Here is a 14360-nt window from a genome sequence, read left to right on the forward strand (position 1 = left end):
GAAAGCCAAACTAGAGAAACCCAACGCAGCCAATAAATAAATAAATAAGTAAATTTATATTAAAAAAAGTAAATGTGAAGATTTTTCAGAGAAATAACATTTTCAATTATCAATGCTTCCCTTCAAATAATTCAAAATTTCTATTTATTCCCTAATAGCAACATATATAGGCAGTTTTATACATTCTTCTTATACTATTACTGTTAACTGAACTCTTAAATATGTGAATCTCCTTAAGAACAATTTAGTTAAGGAAGGTATTTTCAGTACATTTGTGTAGTTATCCACACACTCAGGACACTAATCCCTCTCCCCAGCCTGAGTTTTAAACACTTTTCTCAAAGACACTGTAATGTCTCTTGACAACATTTTCACATAGGCTCATTTTTCACTTGAACTTTTGCTTGGTTTCAGAGCTGTAGAATGAATGCTATGCTTGCACTCACACTCAGAGAGCTTCATCCTGAGCTCAGAGTATCAAGGGTTATGTCTTTCTCAAAGTTTCTAATCACAGCCACAGAAGCCCAGGTGCCAGTGTTCAACCACAGATGTCTAACAAGGATTTTTCTTTTCAGTTTATTTGTTACATAGAAACTGAAGCTTTAAATCACGTCTTGTTTTATTTCAGCATTTTCTGTAACCAGCAGGACGTGATACAGATTTCTTTAGACAACATATTTGGGAGATTAATAATAGTAGTAATAATCTTCTAGATGGACTGAATAAGTTGTATGTGAATTTCAGCTATGTCTGTGAAACATTGGAAATATAATACTATCATTTTCATAACTACATTAAAGTTCAAATGTAGTTTTCATGTATGCTAGAATTAACAGTTAAAAACACTAAATAATGTTAAATGATTACTATAGCATTTCTTCCTAGGGCAAGAAATTTGTATTTTTCTTTGTGGAATTTGTTCTGTATGATGTAAGACTAATTTATAGAATAGTAGCGGTGTTTATTACCCCTGTTATGACATGGATAAATGACCAAGATCTCAAAAATAGTAAATACAGTAAATACAGAAATCAGTAAGTTTTACCATTTCACTCCATATAAGAACTAACAGAAATTCAAATTTCAGTATTCATGACTATATGTCTCTATGATAAGATTTTAGAACCAAGGAAGAATTTTTAAATATTCTGCAATGACAACAAAATGGTAATGATAAATAATATTTGTATACAGCAAAGGATACATATTTAAGAGTTTTGTAATGGCTTAAAACTTAAAAGCACTAAAAATACAGAGGGGCAATATCAACTTGCAAAGTCAGAGGTCTGAAAAGGTCATTTCTCCACGGTTTTTACTAATGTGTGTGGATATTTAAATTTTTATTTCTTCCTTCTGTGTCCTCCTTATCTGTGTTATGTCTCATGACTGTTCTGGACTGTCCCTTGCGGTAGGTTTCCTCTGCTATTAGACACCCCTAGTCAACGCTCAACTACATTTAGTGGCCTGGCAGCTGGGGCTCCACAGCTGAGGGTGTACCATTCTGACACACATCAAGAGGCTGAACTAAATTGATTTTTTTTTTAAGATAAAGGGTTCTCATTTTAAGATTACTGATTAAATAGAACAGTATTAGAAAGCTCAAGTTTTAATTGATGGGCACAGAAAGAAAATTTAGTGTCGTATGCTCCCTTTTTAGCATGCCTTATCAATTCCAAACCTGAACAATTTAACATAGAATGAACAAATGCACCTTCTGATGGTTTATCCAAGTACAACTAAACACCTTTTGAATGTTGAATCAAGCCAGAAGCACGTGCACTAAATTTTTGAAATTTAAAACAAGGTCTTTTTCCCCACACAGCTTTTTCCACTACAATTTATCAAACTCTCAGAACTGCTGGGCTTACATGCATTTTCCTCTGCATTTTGTTCCTTGGTGCATGCGGTGGGGAGACTACTGCTCTTGAGATATTATAACAGCTGCTGATTTAATAGGTCTGAATTTAATGTAATGGTACAGAAAACGTCTTGCTTAAGCTCGGCCTTTGGGACAAGAATAGACTTAATCACTTCACTGATAAAACAGTGGCACTGAGAAATTATCAAAAATTTAGCCCTATTCCATGCAGAATAATTGCAGAAATGGTCATGCACCTTTCATTAGGGCAAAAACCACTTAGAGAGAAGGCGATTTAATAGCTCAGCTCTTTCAAATGACACTGAGCTGAAACATGATATGTAAATTGTCAGTTCTGAAAGAGATTTTGAAAAAGTATTTTAATCCATGAAAATTTTTATTTTTATGATGGAGTGGTGTGAAGATTTTTCAGACAAAAATGTGCATTAAATAGTTTGCTATTAAAAAAAATTAAAATGTTACAGGAGGCCAATTACCTACATTGCCATTTTCTCAACACATCTTTTCAGACAGTATTAAAGACTGACGCACAGCTGAGGTTTTGAAAGGGCAATGTGGGTTCACTGCAAGTCCTCCACTTAAATTCAGTAGTCTTTTCCTGTCACTTTACTATCATTTTTCTATTAGCGACACCCCAAGTTAAAAGATTAATATTAATTTTTAAATAATTATGTTGTTTTCCTGCCTGTGGCTATCAGTAAAGCAACATTTTACTATTCAAGGAAACATCCAAGTATAAACTTCCTAATTAAACTGTGTATGGCTAACCAGATTTGAAAAGGTTTCTGCACAGATGTAATAATGGCAATTTTCAATTTTCCAAAGTCATTGTAGGCTCCTGAAATTTTTCAGGAAGAACAAAATGGGAGGCATCTCCAACTACAGCTCAACTCTGTTTATCATCTTCCCACCCCAATGAGTTCTAGTAAGATGATACCAAGTCTGTTTTTTGGGATCAAATTAGAGTTAGATGGCTAGAGCCAAATTGCAGTCTTGTCAGTTCAGAGACTGAGGGTGTCATTTTGAGGCACCACTGCGGGTCTCTGTATGAATGGATAAGTGAACAGAAGAGATTTCTCTGAGCAGAGGGAAAAAACCATGTAATCTGGGAGTTGTGGGAGGTTGGATGGTAGAGCTATAGTCTAATGACTCTGAAGCCTTTCTGAAGCCTGATTATACTTCTGTGCATTGGAGTTCTAGAAGATTTCTCAGGTTTAATTTGATCACTGACAGGAGTGAAATTCTTTTGCTTTGTCAGAGATACAAAGCCTACCACTCATATGTCTTACCTTCAGTTTTGTGAGATTCTATAGTAACACACACACACACACAAAGAAAGGCAATGAAAATGCCATAACCAAAACCTAGGAGAGAATATTTGTGGTATATAACAACAGAAAGATTGAGACCACTAAAATACAGGGTCTCTACAAATCACTAAGAGGCAAACAACACAATAGAAAAATTAGCAAAGGATGTATTATATATACATATTATACAAAAGATTATTACACAGGTAGTCCCCAGAAGAAATAATACAAATGGTTCATATAAAGGTTTTTAAATTTTCAACCTCAATAGTGTTCAGGAAAACGTAACATTTTATCATTTCTCATTTCGAATAATAACTACTTATAGATTTCTAATTTTTTTCTAATTCTTTAAATCAATAAGAATGCACACCCCCAGAAACAAAATTTCTAATATTTATAATCTTTATAACCTTTGATTTTTTTGAGCAAACTTTTTGCATTTATTGGGAAAATACGTTATATATTTTTATTTTTAATAAAGAGGAACATTTGAATGAATTTTATGAAATTATGAGCTTTCTAGTATTTCAATTTATATTACACTTAAGTTTTAGGTTATCAGGAATGTTCAATTGGTTTAAACTGAATTTTGAGAATTCTGTGCCATGATTTTTGCTTGTTACCACAAAATTAATTTTTATACAAATTTCAGTTTGACAGAATTGCAAACATAACTCCTTTTACCTTTTGGTATCAAACAGACCCGTAAGTCAATTTAATTCAGCCTAGCTTTCTGTGGAGCTGTAATGAAAGTAAAACAGTAAACTTAAACTGGAACTGGGGTAGATTTTTCTCTAAACATGCATTTGCTGGTGGCATGTTTCTTTTTTTTCCTCTTTTCCCATAACCATTACAAATGTATACGCAAAACACAGGAAATTACAATTTTCTAAGAATCACTTACTCAACTATCTTTTTCATAGGAAACAAGGCAAGAAAAGGCCACCCATTTCATATAAATTACTCCACTGCATGTAACAAGGGTGTTTTACATGATGCTTAAGATCTCTTTTAAACTACATGAATGTGAAAACTGGCCTGGTTAATAGCATGTTTATCATACCTCCGAAAGAAGCAATTTTATCAGAGCCAAATATAATACAAAGTTGACATTTTCTTTGCAACAACTTTACATTTTTTGCTTGCAATATTCTGAGGGGCTATTTCCATTGCTTCCATGTTGCTTGCTGATTGGGGGGAAAAAATTCCGTGCACAAATGGAATTTTTAAAAAATATGTAAGCAGCAGATGTGAATGTGTATCAGACAAATGGAGATTTCCAGCATCTCAGTGCTTGCTTCTAACAGCTTGGAAGTATAACCACAGGCCCAGTGTCATTTGAGTTCTGATGAAAATTCATTTGAATTCACATATAATCCATTTCCCTACTCATAGGCCCTGAAGGATGACGATGCTGAAACTGGATTGACTGACGGGGAAGAAAAAGAAGAACCCAAAGAAGAGGAGAAATTGGGAAAACTTCAATATTCACTGGATTATGATTTCCAGAATAACCAGGTCTGAGGGGGAAAATGTCTTGTAATTCCATTACGTTTTCTGAAATTACCAACTAGAAATTGAAACAAGATACTTCTTAAAACATTTGGTTTGCTACGAGGGGAAAATGCAATTATCAAAGCTATTGATGAAATAATTTCTAAGTACAGGCGGTCCCCTACTTGCTAATTTAACTTCTGGTAATTAGAATCCACAGTGTTCAGCCGATTACATCTACTTATGGCACTTACAGCAGGCAGGCGGAATATAAATTAACTTGAAGCCATCAGTCTGATTCTGAGAGCTCCCAATCACAGATCCCTCAGGCTGAGCTACAACAGTCTTCCTTGGAATTCATGGATTTAGCTCCAAACAGGGCAAGGGACCTTTGAGTTAGACCACCAATTAAGCCAAAGTCTTCAAACAAAAATTAACCATTTGATGAGGAATCAAAGATTAAAAAATTGACTTTCCATGAATTTCAATGGCAAGAATGCCTTATATAATATGATACTGGCTAAACCTCCTAGCACAAATGAGTTAACAGCTCTAGAAAAGTAGAAAGACCATCAACTTGATTTCTAGTGCCTTTGCATGCTGCCCTGCTTCCGGAAAAGTGACAAGGAACTAAAGGTTGTATCAAAACAGTCCTTCCTGCTTTAAAAGCCGTGAAGTGCCACCTAGATGAATGATAATACTAGCTAGCTTTTATTAACTGCCTGTTATAATGGTAGCTCAAAGATAAATGTTAAAAAAAAAATCTCTACCTAAAAAGACCTTCTAGGATCCATGACTTTGATGAAGATGTCTCTTTACCTTCTGAACTGTTCAAGAAATTTAAAAGCTAGATAAGAATTAGCTGAGTTAGAGATCAGGCTCTTAAAAATCTACAAGACATAGTTCTTTTCCAACTAGGAGAGCTTTAAATCTCTCCAGTTTGATCAGTTCACTGACCTTTCGGGGTGGGGAAGAACTTGATAGATGTAAATACAGTCACTACCTAATGCAGCATGTGTTAATTGTTGTCTAGTTTGATGAGGAATAAACAATAAATAAATCAAACACCAATACTCAGCTTTGGTGACTTATGTCCAAAGTCAGTAATACTGTGAGCTCTAAACAATGGCAGAAATTCTGGACTTTATTTAGGAATTGACTGTTCAAATAATGTCTTCACTTTTTGAAGTGTCCAGAGGGTTCCTCAAAAAGAACATATTGAAACGTACCACCATATAATAAATAATTGTATTTAATTAGCTTCATTACAGCCCTAGCTCATTATTTTATAATACATTCCAGAAAACTGCATGTTGGTTACAGATACAAGCTAATAGGTATGGATTTATACAGAATTATAGGTATACCATTTCTAGTTAATTAAATAGGGCATTTGAGGTCATTTTTATCGCTTCTACCAAAATTTGATCATTAGGGATTGGTTAAGAGCAAAACTGCCTATTATTTATATATTCTAGAGAAGGTCAAGGTCAACTTACATTATCTTAACACAAAACATCTTTTCCAGAAATATAACCTGCCTTTATATATGTAGCCAACAGTTTTCTACTAATTTATTCTGCTTTCATATTTTCCAGTAGAAATCTAGTGGATCTCATCTTGGTTAGTCATAATTTTGAAACTTCTATGTTGGCTTTGAGTACTCTAAGTATCACTTTATAAGGTAGTATTTTTAAGAATAGAGCACTGAATTTTTTTTACTCAAATATAATTCGAATACATTTACTCTTCCTTTTCTAGCAAACCCATTTTAGAAGGTATTTCATTCAGAGGATCTAGGGTATTCTACCTGATAAATTGTTTTAATAGTATGCATTTATTTTTCCAAACATTCTCTGCTAATCTGATTTATAAAATGATTCCTATGAGTCATGGAAGATAAAGTCTGAGGAATTTCGTAGATAAGGCTGCAATCAAATATACACACTTGCTTACCAAAACTAAAAGATAATCCTAAAAGTCATCTAAGAACCTTTCATGGTGGAGAGAAATGTGATACTTATCTCTCAAGCAGAAATCAGAGGGGGGTTGGGAGAAGTAATTCCACCTCTATCAACAAGATACCCCCAAATCTTTAAAGTACAGATGATCAAGTTTGAAAGAGTTTAGGCTATATCACTAGTGCTTTCCCTGCCCCAAAGAAAAAGTATTACAAAAAGTGAGGAGAGAATATAATCTTGCTTACTCACATTGCTATCCAAAGGCAAATTCCAAATACCAACTTGGCAAACCAAGACACAAACTGTTTGCTTTACTAATCATGTCTTTATAAGCTGATGTCTATTTTAACCATTCTTTGACCATCTGTCTACGTTTTGTATACCTACAATCCAGCATTCTTATTGCTACCGTTGTATGATGAAATCACAAAGATATTGAAGCATTAACATGGAAACAACAATCTTTAAGGGTATTGGTCTAGGTTAAAAATTGAGTCAACTAGCCAAAGTGCACTTATGCACATGGTGGGTCCATTTTGTAGAAAGTGGATGTGACTTTTTCAAGGAGGTGACTTGCTTTTCCACTCTATTGGTGAAAAAGGTACAGACTCAAAATTTCAGACCCTGATGTGAACAGCTATGATGTGACTGCATTTTCTGAAGAGCACATACCTTGAATAACCATAAGGGAGTCTACTTTTGTTTCCCATATGGACCTAAACCAGTCTGTTGACACAGCATGTCTGATGGCAGGGCATCAGAATAGTCTGCTCACACCTTCTGTTTCCTTTGCAAAAACATTATCAGTGCCAGCCAATACCCGCATTCATAATAAGAGATAGGAATGTATCACTGAGAAAACTGACGTGAAGAAATGCAGAGATTTCTGCTGTATTTGAAAAATATCAGAAACTTAGTCACTTAGCATTAAAAACAATAACTGTAATCTCCCCTTCCTTTATATGAAGCTAAAATTATATTTCTTTGACCCCATGTCCTATATTTAACACAGAATTTAATATACAGTAATCATTTTACTCTAAGTTAAAACAAGAAGGAGCCAGCACACAAGTAAAGGTCAAATATGATAGAAACTTGAAAATCTTATTTTTATCTCAAAAAGCTACCAAATTCTAAGAAAATTTCTATTTAGCTGCTCTGAGGGTTTGGTTCAAAATAAGAATTTCCTACTTTATAATTACAAGCTTGTGATTGTTTAACAATTTCTTTCCACTTACAAATCATGCCCTGGAAAGAAAAATAATGCACGAGGGCTTTTAGCAACTGGAAAGTTATTTGATTGCAACCCTTTTACAAATATGAATTCCATATTTAACTGTAATCAGCAACCTTTTAAAAGCCTCTTTTGTGTTTAAAACCAGGCTTCCTAGAGCCTGCATCTGTCATAATTGGGTTTCTGAAGTCTATGTAGCTCATTTCATTTGCCTTCTGTGTTCAGATTCAGAAGAGAATAAAAGTTTATTAAAAGCAAAGAACAAAAGGGAAAAAAAATCACAATATGCAGCAGTGTGAACACATCAATCTTTTCCAACATGTCCACCAATGCCAGTGTTTGCTGTATCCTGCCTCTCATTTCAGCTGCTGGTAGGAATCATCCAGGCTGCCGAGCTGCCCGCCTTAGACATGGGGGGCACATCTGATCCCTATGTGAAGGTGTTTCTGCTGCCAGATAAAAAGAAGAAATTTGAGACAAAAGTCCACCGAAAGACCCTTAATCCTGTCTTCAACGAGCAATTTACTTTCAAGGTAATTTTTTTTTTGTACTTACTAATGAACTTGTCCTCTGTTGTTCTAGATAACAGACTGATCTCATCCTGACACATATAGAGACCACTTGACCACTTGTTCAGAGACTCACAAATGGTTCTATTCAGAATATTTAAGATTCTTATCTTCAATGTAATGAGGACGTTATATTGCATGAAAATTTGGTCCAAATAGGACTCAGCTCAGCTATTTCAGAAAAAAAATATGGACTGGGATAGAACTAGGATATCATTCGTATCTAAAAAGTGAGTTCAGCTTCAAGCTGTGGACCTGAACGTTTCCCCCTCTCTAAAATAAAGCCAAAAGAATTGTAAACTTTTTCCAGGTTTCCAAGTTCCTGAAAATAAATCACGACCACAGAATAAAGTAAGCTATGCAACATTATTTAAATGGTACAATGAGGTGTTACTCTCGTAGCAAAATTTTTTGTGTACAGGGGCAATTTGAGTATTCTAAAACATTCTGCTTAACCCACCAATAAAAAGCATATGAACCTATTGTTTTTTTTCATCTCTAGCATTTTTCCCTTACTCTTGGCTCTTCCCTGGTGTTCTTCATCTTGTTGAGACACCTCAATTAACAAGCAGTAACAAAGAGGAATTCTGGCCACATAATAACTTAGCAGGAAAAGGTGCTTGGCACGTCTCAGGCATCTCTGCATATAGTTCTCATCCTGAAGTCATGCATAAAAACAGTCTTTTGGTAGATATGTTTAACACATGAGGGACTTCCCTGGTGGCGCAGTGGTTAAGAATCTGCCTGCTAATGCAGGGGGCATGGGTTCAAGCCCTAGTCCAGGAAGATCCCACATGCATAGCAATGAAGACCCAACTCAGCCAAAAATAAATAAATAAATTTACAAAAAAAAAAAAAAAAACACGTGAAATTTTTTGAAATGCATTACTTAAAACAATACATGTCTGTGACTATGCCAGGGGGCAGATTCAGAATCACCTGTCTACCAGTCAGCCTTCGCGATAGCACGCACCTGACATTAGCAAACATCCTGGTATGAAATAAATGGATGAAACTGAGGGCATGAGTCATTCTCATGAACCTTGTTTCCAATTTTGTAAAAGAGCGGTATCTTTCTATTCACTCTAATATTTGAGTTTTTAAGATAAAAAAAAAAATCCCTCATGTACTGTCAGCAACTCTGTTTAAAATCTGTACTTTTCTAAACCCAGATAGTTAATGTAGAGTAGCAGTAAAAACCAGCTTATGAAGAACTAATCATTAGGGTCAATATACCACAGGACACACAGTGAAAACAAAACAAAAAAATATTGCAAAAGGTAATTACAATCCTTCTATTTGACTATGTACTGATTTTAATTTAGGTCAGTAGTTTCTAACCACAATTTAGTCAGCACATTCTTAAATTATCTGAAATACTGTGGGGCTTTGTTTTTGTTTTGAGTTATCTATGTTATTTCTTTTAAAAAAGTGTATTGCTGGGCTTCCCTGGTGGCGCAGTGGTTGAGAATCTGCCTGCTAATGCAGGGAACACGGGTTCGAGCCCTGGTCTGGGAAGATCCCACGTGCTACAGAGCAAATAGGCCCGTGAGCCACAATTACTGAGCCTGCGTGTCTGGAGCCTGTGCTCCGCAACAAGAGAGGCCGCGATAGTGAGAGGCCCGCGCACAGCGATGAAGAGTGGCCCCCACTTGCCACAACTAGTGAAAGCCCTCGCACAGAAACGAAGACCCAACATAGCCATAAATTAAAAATAAATAAATAAATAAAAATTTTTAAAAAAAAAGTGTATTGCTAATAATTTTTAGTACTGTCTATAACTTCAAGAATTATAATCATTGAGATTTTGAAATTGCCTATAAAATTTAATAGGTTCCATTTTACTTCAGGAGTGTTGATCACATCATAAATCAACCCAAAGTACAATATATTTTGATAGATTTGAGAAATATACCACCGTTTCTAGAGAACTAGTTAATTTTTCCTTGTAGGCCTTGTAGATTATGCATCTTAAATGCCAATAGGCTGTATGATACAGGAATGGAAGCAAAACAGTTTAAAGAGGATTGGCTTTAAAATTGAGTTCAAATCCACTGAACATGAACTTGACATGCCCCAAATGAAATGCTCCTTCTTTTCTCCACAACAAACTACCATTTGAAAGAGCTACTCATCATTCAAACAGTAAATATTTATTAAGTGCCTACTGTGTACCAGCACTGTGCTAAATGCTTTACATGTATTCATTTGGCCTCAACCAGCCCCTGTGGAATAGACACTGTTATCGTCACTTTTTGATGGATGAAAAAGCCGAGGTTTATTTACTTGTCCCAGGGCCATCAGCTGGAAAAAGGGGGAACCCAGGCCCAGACCTGTCTGACCTCAAGCTCAAGTTTTTGACTAATGCCATTTCAGTACAATCACCAAAAAATCTACAGAGATTTCAGAAATAAGATGAAACTTTTAAGAGTTCATCCCTACTCTAAAATTCCTTATTTCTTCCTTTCAAAATTGGCTCTTTGGAAGGGTTTATTTTTTCACTCTAAAGGGGAAAATGTGTTGTGCCTAGTTTTTAATCATAGTATTTTAATCTGATTCCAAATAGATGACAAATGATATAAAATAAAAACTCTTTGGAAAAACCAAAATTTCTTGTATATATGCAGTCAAATATTCTTCCTTCTCCTTTCCTTCTTAATATACAGAGTTAATTGAGAAATGTTTGCTGGAGCATAACACAACTATTTACACTGATAAAATAATAGCAAGTGTCTGAAAATTGATCAGACCTTCAATACAAGTCTAAACAACTTCTTAATTAGGCATTTCTTCCCAGTTACTGAAGTGTAGCTTACTTGGATTGCCCTGCTTTCTCTGAATATTAAAAATGTCACTAATAAATATCCCAACCCATAGCATCTGTCCCAGTTATATTTGAACAGCTGGAGAATTCATCAGTTCTTGGCCTTTTGCCACTGCTCATCCTAAACAGTGTCATACCTAAGAATGAACTTCAAGATCTAGATTATAATGCATCTCTGATATTCAAAACAGCAATTTTCTAGTCAGCTCCTGTCAATCAGTAAATTATTTTAAGGAATAGGTGAGGCACCTTGTGAATTTCATGCCAGTCCTTGCAGACTCCTAGCATGCCTGTTCATATATCACTGCTCCATTAAACTATGACATCCGAATGGCCTGAAAGAGCGGGAACTCTCCTCAATACTCTGTAATGGCCTATACGGGAAAAGAATCTAAAAACAGAGTGGGGGGCTTTCCTGGTGGCGCAGTGGTTAAGAATCCGCCTGCCAATGCAGGGGACATGGGTTCGAGTCCTGGTCCGGGAAGATCCCACATGCAGCAGAGCAACTAAGCCCGTGTGCCACAACTACTGAAGCCCGCGCACCTAGAGCCCGTGCTCCGCAACAAGAGAAGCCACCGCAATGAGAAGCCCACACACCGCAACGAAGAGTAGCCCCTACTCACCACAACTAAAAGAAAACCCGTGCGCAGCAACGAGGACCCAACGCAGCCAAAAATAAAATAAATAAATGTATTTTAAAAAAAGAGTGGACATATGTATATGTATAACTTATTCACTTTGCTGTACACCTGAAACTAACACAACATTGTAAATCAACTATACTCCAATAAAAACTTTTTTTAAAATGAAAGAGTTAATAGAACTTTTGAAACAACTTATATACCCCTGAGTAAGTTGCACCCTGACAGTATAACTTATCATAAAAATAACAACAAAATATTCTACAAGAAAAACTTATTTATATAGTCAAGTGCAATTGGCTTGGTTTATTCTTATATTAATCTTGAAGTGTTTCTAGCATGACTAATAGTATGAGCTATTATTAATAATACTAACAGCTTCTAGAACTTTGGGATAAAGTGATAAATCACTATGGTAAGTCCTCATTTTCTCCCAAGTAATTTAAGCCCCAAGCAGTTAGTTAAATGATTCAATTTAAGGAAAAAAACCTGAAAGCACAAGTATCTCCCTGTTCTGTTTATCCAACATAAATATTAAAATTAAAGACTATAAACAGGTAACATGTTTTAAGCATTTTTTGTGACCAGATATTTTGTCCTCATCTTTTTATTTAGGTGCCGTATTCGGAATTGGGTGGCAAAACTCTGGTGATGGCTGTCTATGATTTTGATCGTTTCTCCAAGCATGACATCATTGGGGAATTTAAAGTCCCCATGAATACAGTGGATTTCGGTCACGTAACTGAGGAGTGGCGTGATCTGCAAAGTGCAGAGAAGGAAGAGGTAAGAAAAACATTAGCATTTCTAATATGACAAGCTGTACTCGCCAGTTGCCACTCTCATACTAACCTATTGAGAGGTGCTGGGGTGACGTGAGTGATGTGGCCCTCCAGCTGCTGACAGCTGGCAAAATAGTGTCAGGGGATTGCATAACCTCATAAAAAAGTATACTGATCTGGGTCTTATTTGAAAGAAAACAAAGATTTGTGAAGGTCTACAGATAATTCCCCGCGGTTGTGGGGACAGACAGACACACACCACTTCTAAAAGCCTAGAAAATATTACATACACACACACACACACACACACACACATCTGCTTCTTTAAAAGGACAGGGAAAAGTCATCTTATCCTTTGTATTTTTCCACAAAGATTTTATGTTTTCTACATAGATTATACAGCTATTAAATAGAAATGAAATGGCACTTTTTCCTTGATTATTGCTGCATATTACAGACAGTTCATTGTTTCTCCTAAAGATATCAGAGCACAATGGGTAAAACATCAAATAAAATTCACAAAGGCAGATATTAAATCCCCTGTTTAAATGACTCACATTTTTACAGTATTCTTCACATTGTTTTGCCCCAGTTTTAATAGGTTAGCCCAGGATTTTTCTGTGATTTAAAAAAGCGAATTTCAGTATCCTTAGTGCATTTAAACTGCATAATAGTCAATTCTATTTGATTATGCTATGCCAGTCTGACACTAGCGCTTTTCTGAGCCAATGTCTCAACAGGCCAATACCAGAAAAGCAAACAACTCTTAGCTTCTCTGAATTCCTAAAGCAACTCCTTTTCCAACCATTTTTTGGTTCCTAACATGGGTTTATAATTACCCAAGGGATTGCCAACAGCCTTTGTCATTTAGGGTCACTAGACACCTTGGATTCTGTAAGGTGTGGTCACTTTGGGGCCACCAGGGAAATCAGAAAGTAACCCAAGCCTTCAGAGAAACTCAGTCAAGAGCATCACCTGGGAATCCTTTCAACCTAAGGTTTTCTGTGACCATTATTATTATTAAGTGAGGTTTTAGAACAGGTTTATTTATTACTATACTGAAACTGAATTTTATTAGTGCTCTAAAGTTATTACTTGGTTGTAAAAAAAAAAAAAAAAAAAAGAGTCAAAATTATTTGAGTTAAGCTCTGCTTTTTCTTCGGAAGGAAAAAGTTTAGTCAAAATTAGATTCTTGGATATTGAAATAGATTTACCACCCCTGTGGATAGAACCACCCAAGGATAATATGGAGTTTTTAAGTTTTACAACTTTTTTAAGTAGTTCTTCCCTATGCGTAGACCAATATCTATATTAAAATGCAACATCTGTGTGAAAAACATTTAATCCTTTAATCACAATGTTGCTAGTCATTTAACAAAGTAGTGAGCTGTTTCATTGAATTTTTATATTTTATTGACATATTTGACTTTGTAAGTTCCTTGTGGCTGGGGGGTAGGGTGGGACCATAACAAGTATTTATTAACTGATAGGTTTTTGTTAACTGATTATTGGTTGGCTTCTTGGTTGAGTATCCAGATAGGACCCACTTGTCCTTCATAAGCCCACCTGTCCGGAGGGCATGGCTCATGTCCGTCCCTTCCAACTGGTCACTATCAAGTGGTATGGGATTCCAAGACTACACCCCTGGGCTTCTGAAAAGTTGGTA

At 35.6% G+C, this 14360-nt stretch overlaps 1 protein-coding gene across 3 annotated transcripts in view; it reads left to right on the forward strand.

Moving 5' to 3' along the window:
* SYT1 (synaptotagmin 1) overlaps positions 1 to 14360 on the forward strand; it is a 1196932-nt gene that overhangs the window by 1052156 nt on the left and 130416 nt on the right. For all 3 annotated transcript variants that reach the window (XM_059934706.1, XM_059934708.1, XM_059934707.1), the window contains 3 exons: positions 4588 to 4710; positions 8247 to 8414; positions 12531 to 12698. In XM_059934706.1, the coding sequence (XP_059790689.1) occupies positions 4588 to 4710; positions 8247 to 8414; positions 12531 to 12698 (459 nt within the window). The remainder of the gene's footprint in view (positions 1 to 4587; positions 4711 to 8246; positions 8415 to 12530; positions 12699 to 14360) is intronic.

This window comes from Balaenoptera ricei, chromosome 10, assembly GCF_028023285.1.
Source record: "Balaenoptera ricei isolate mBalRic1 chromosome 10, mBalRic1.hap2, whole genome shotgun sequence".
Taxonomy (NCBI): Eukaryota; Metazoa; Chordata; class Mammalia; order Artiodactyla; family Balaenopteridae; genus Balaenoptera; species Balaenoptera ricei.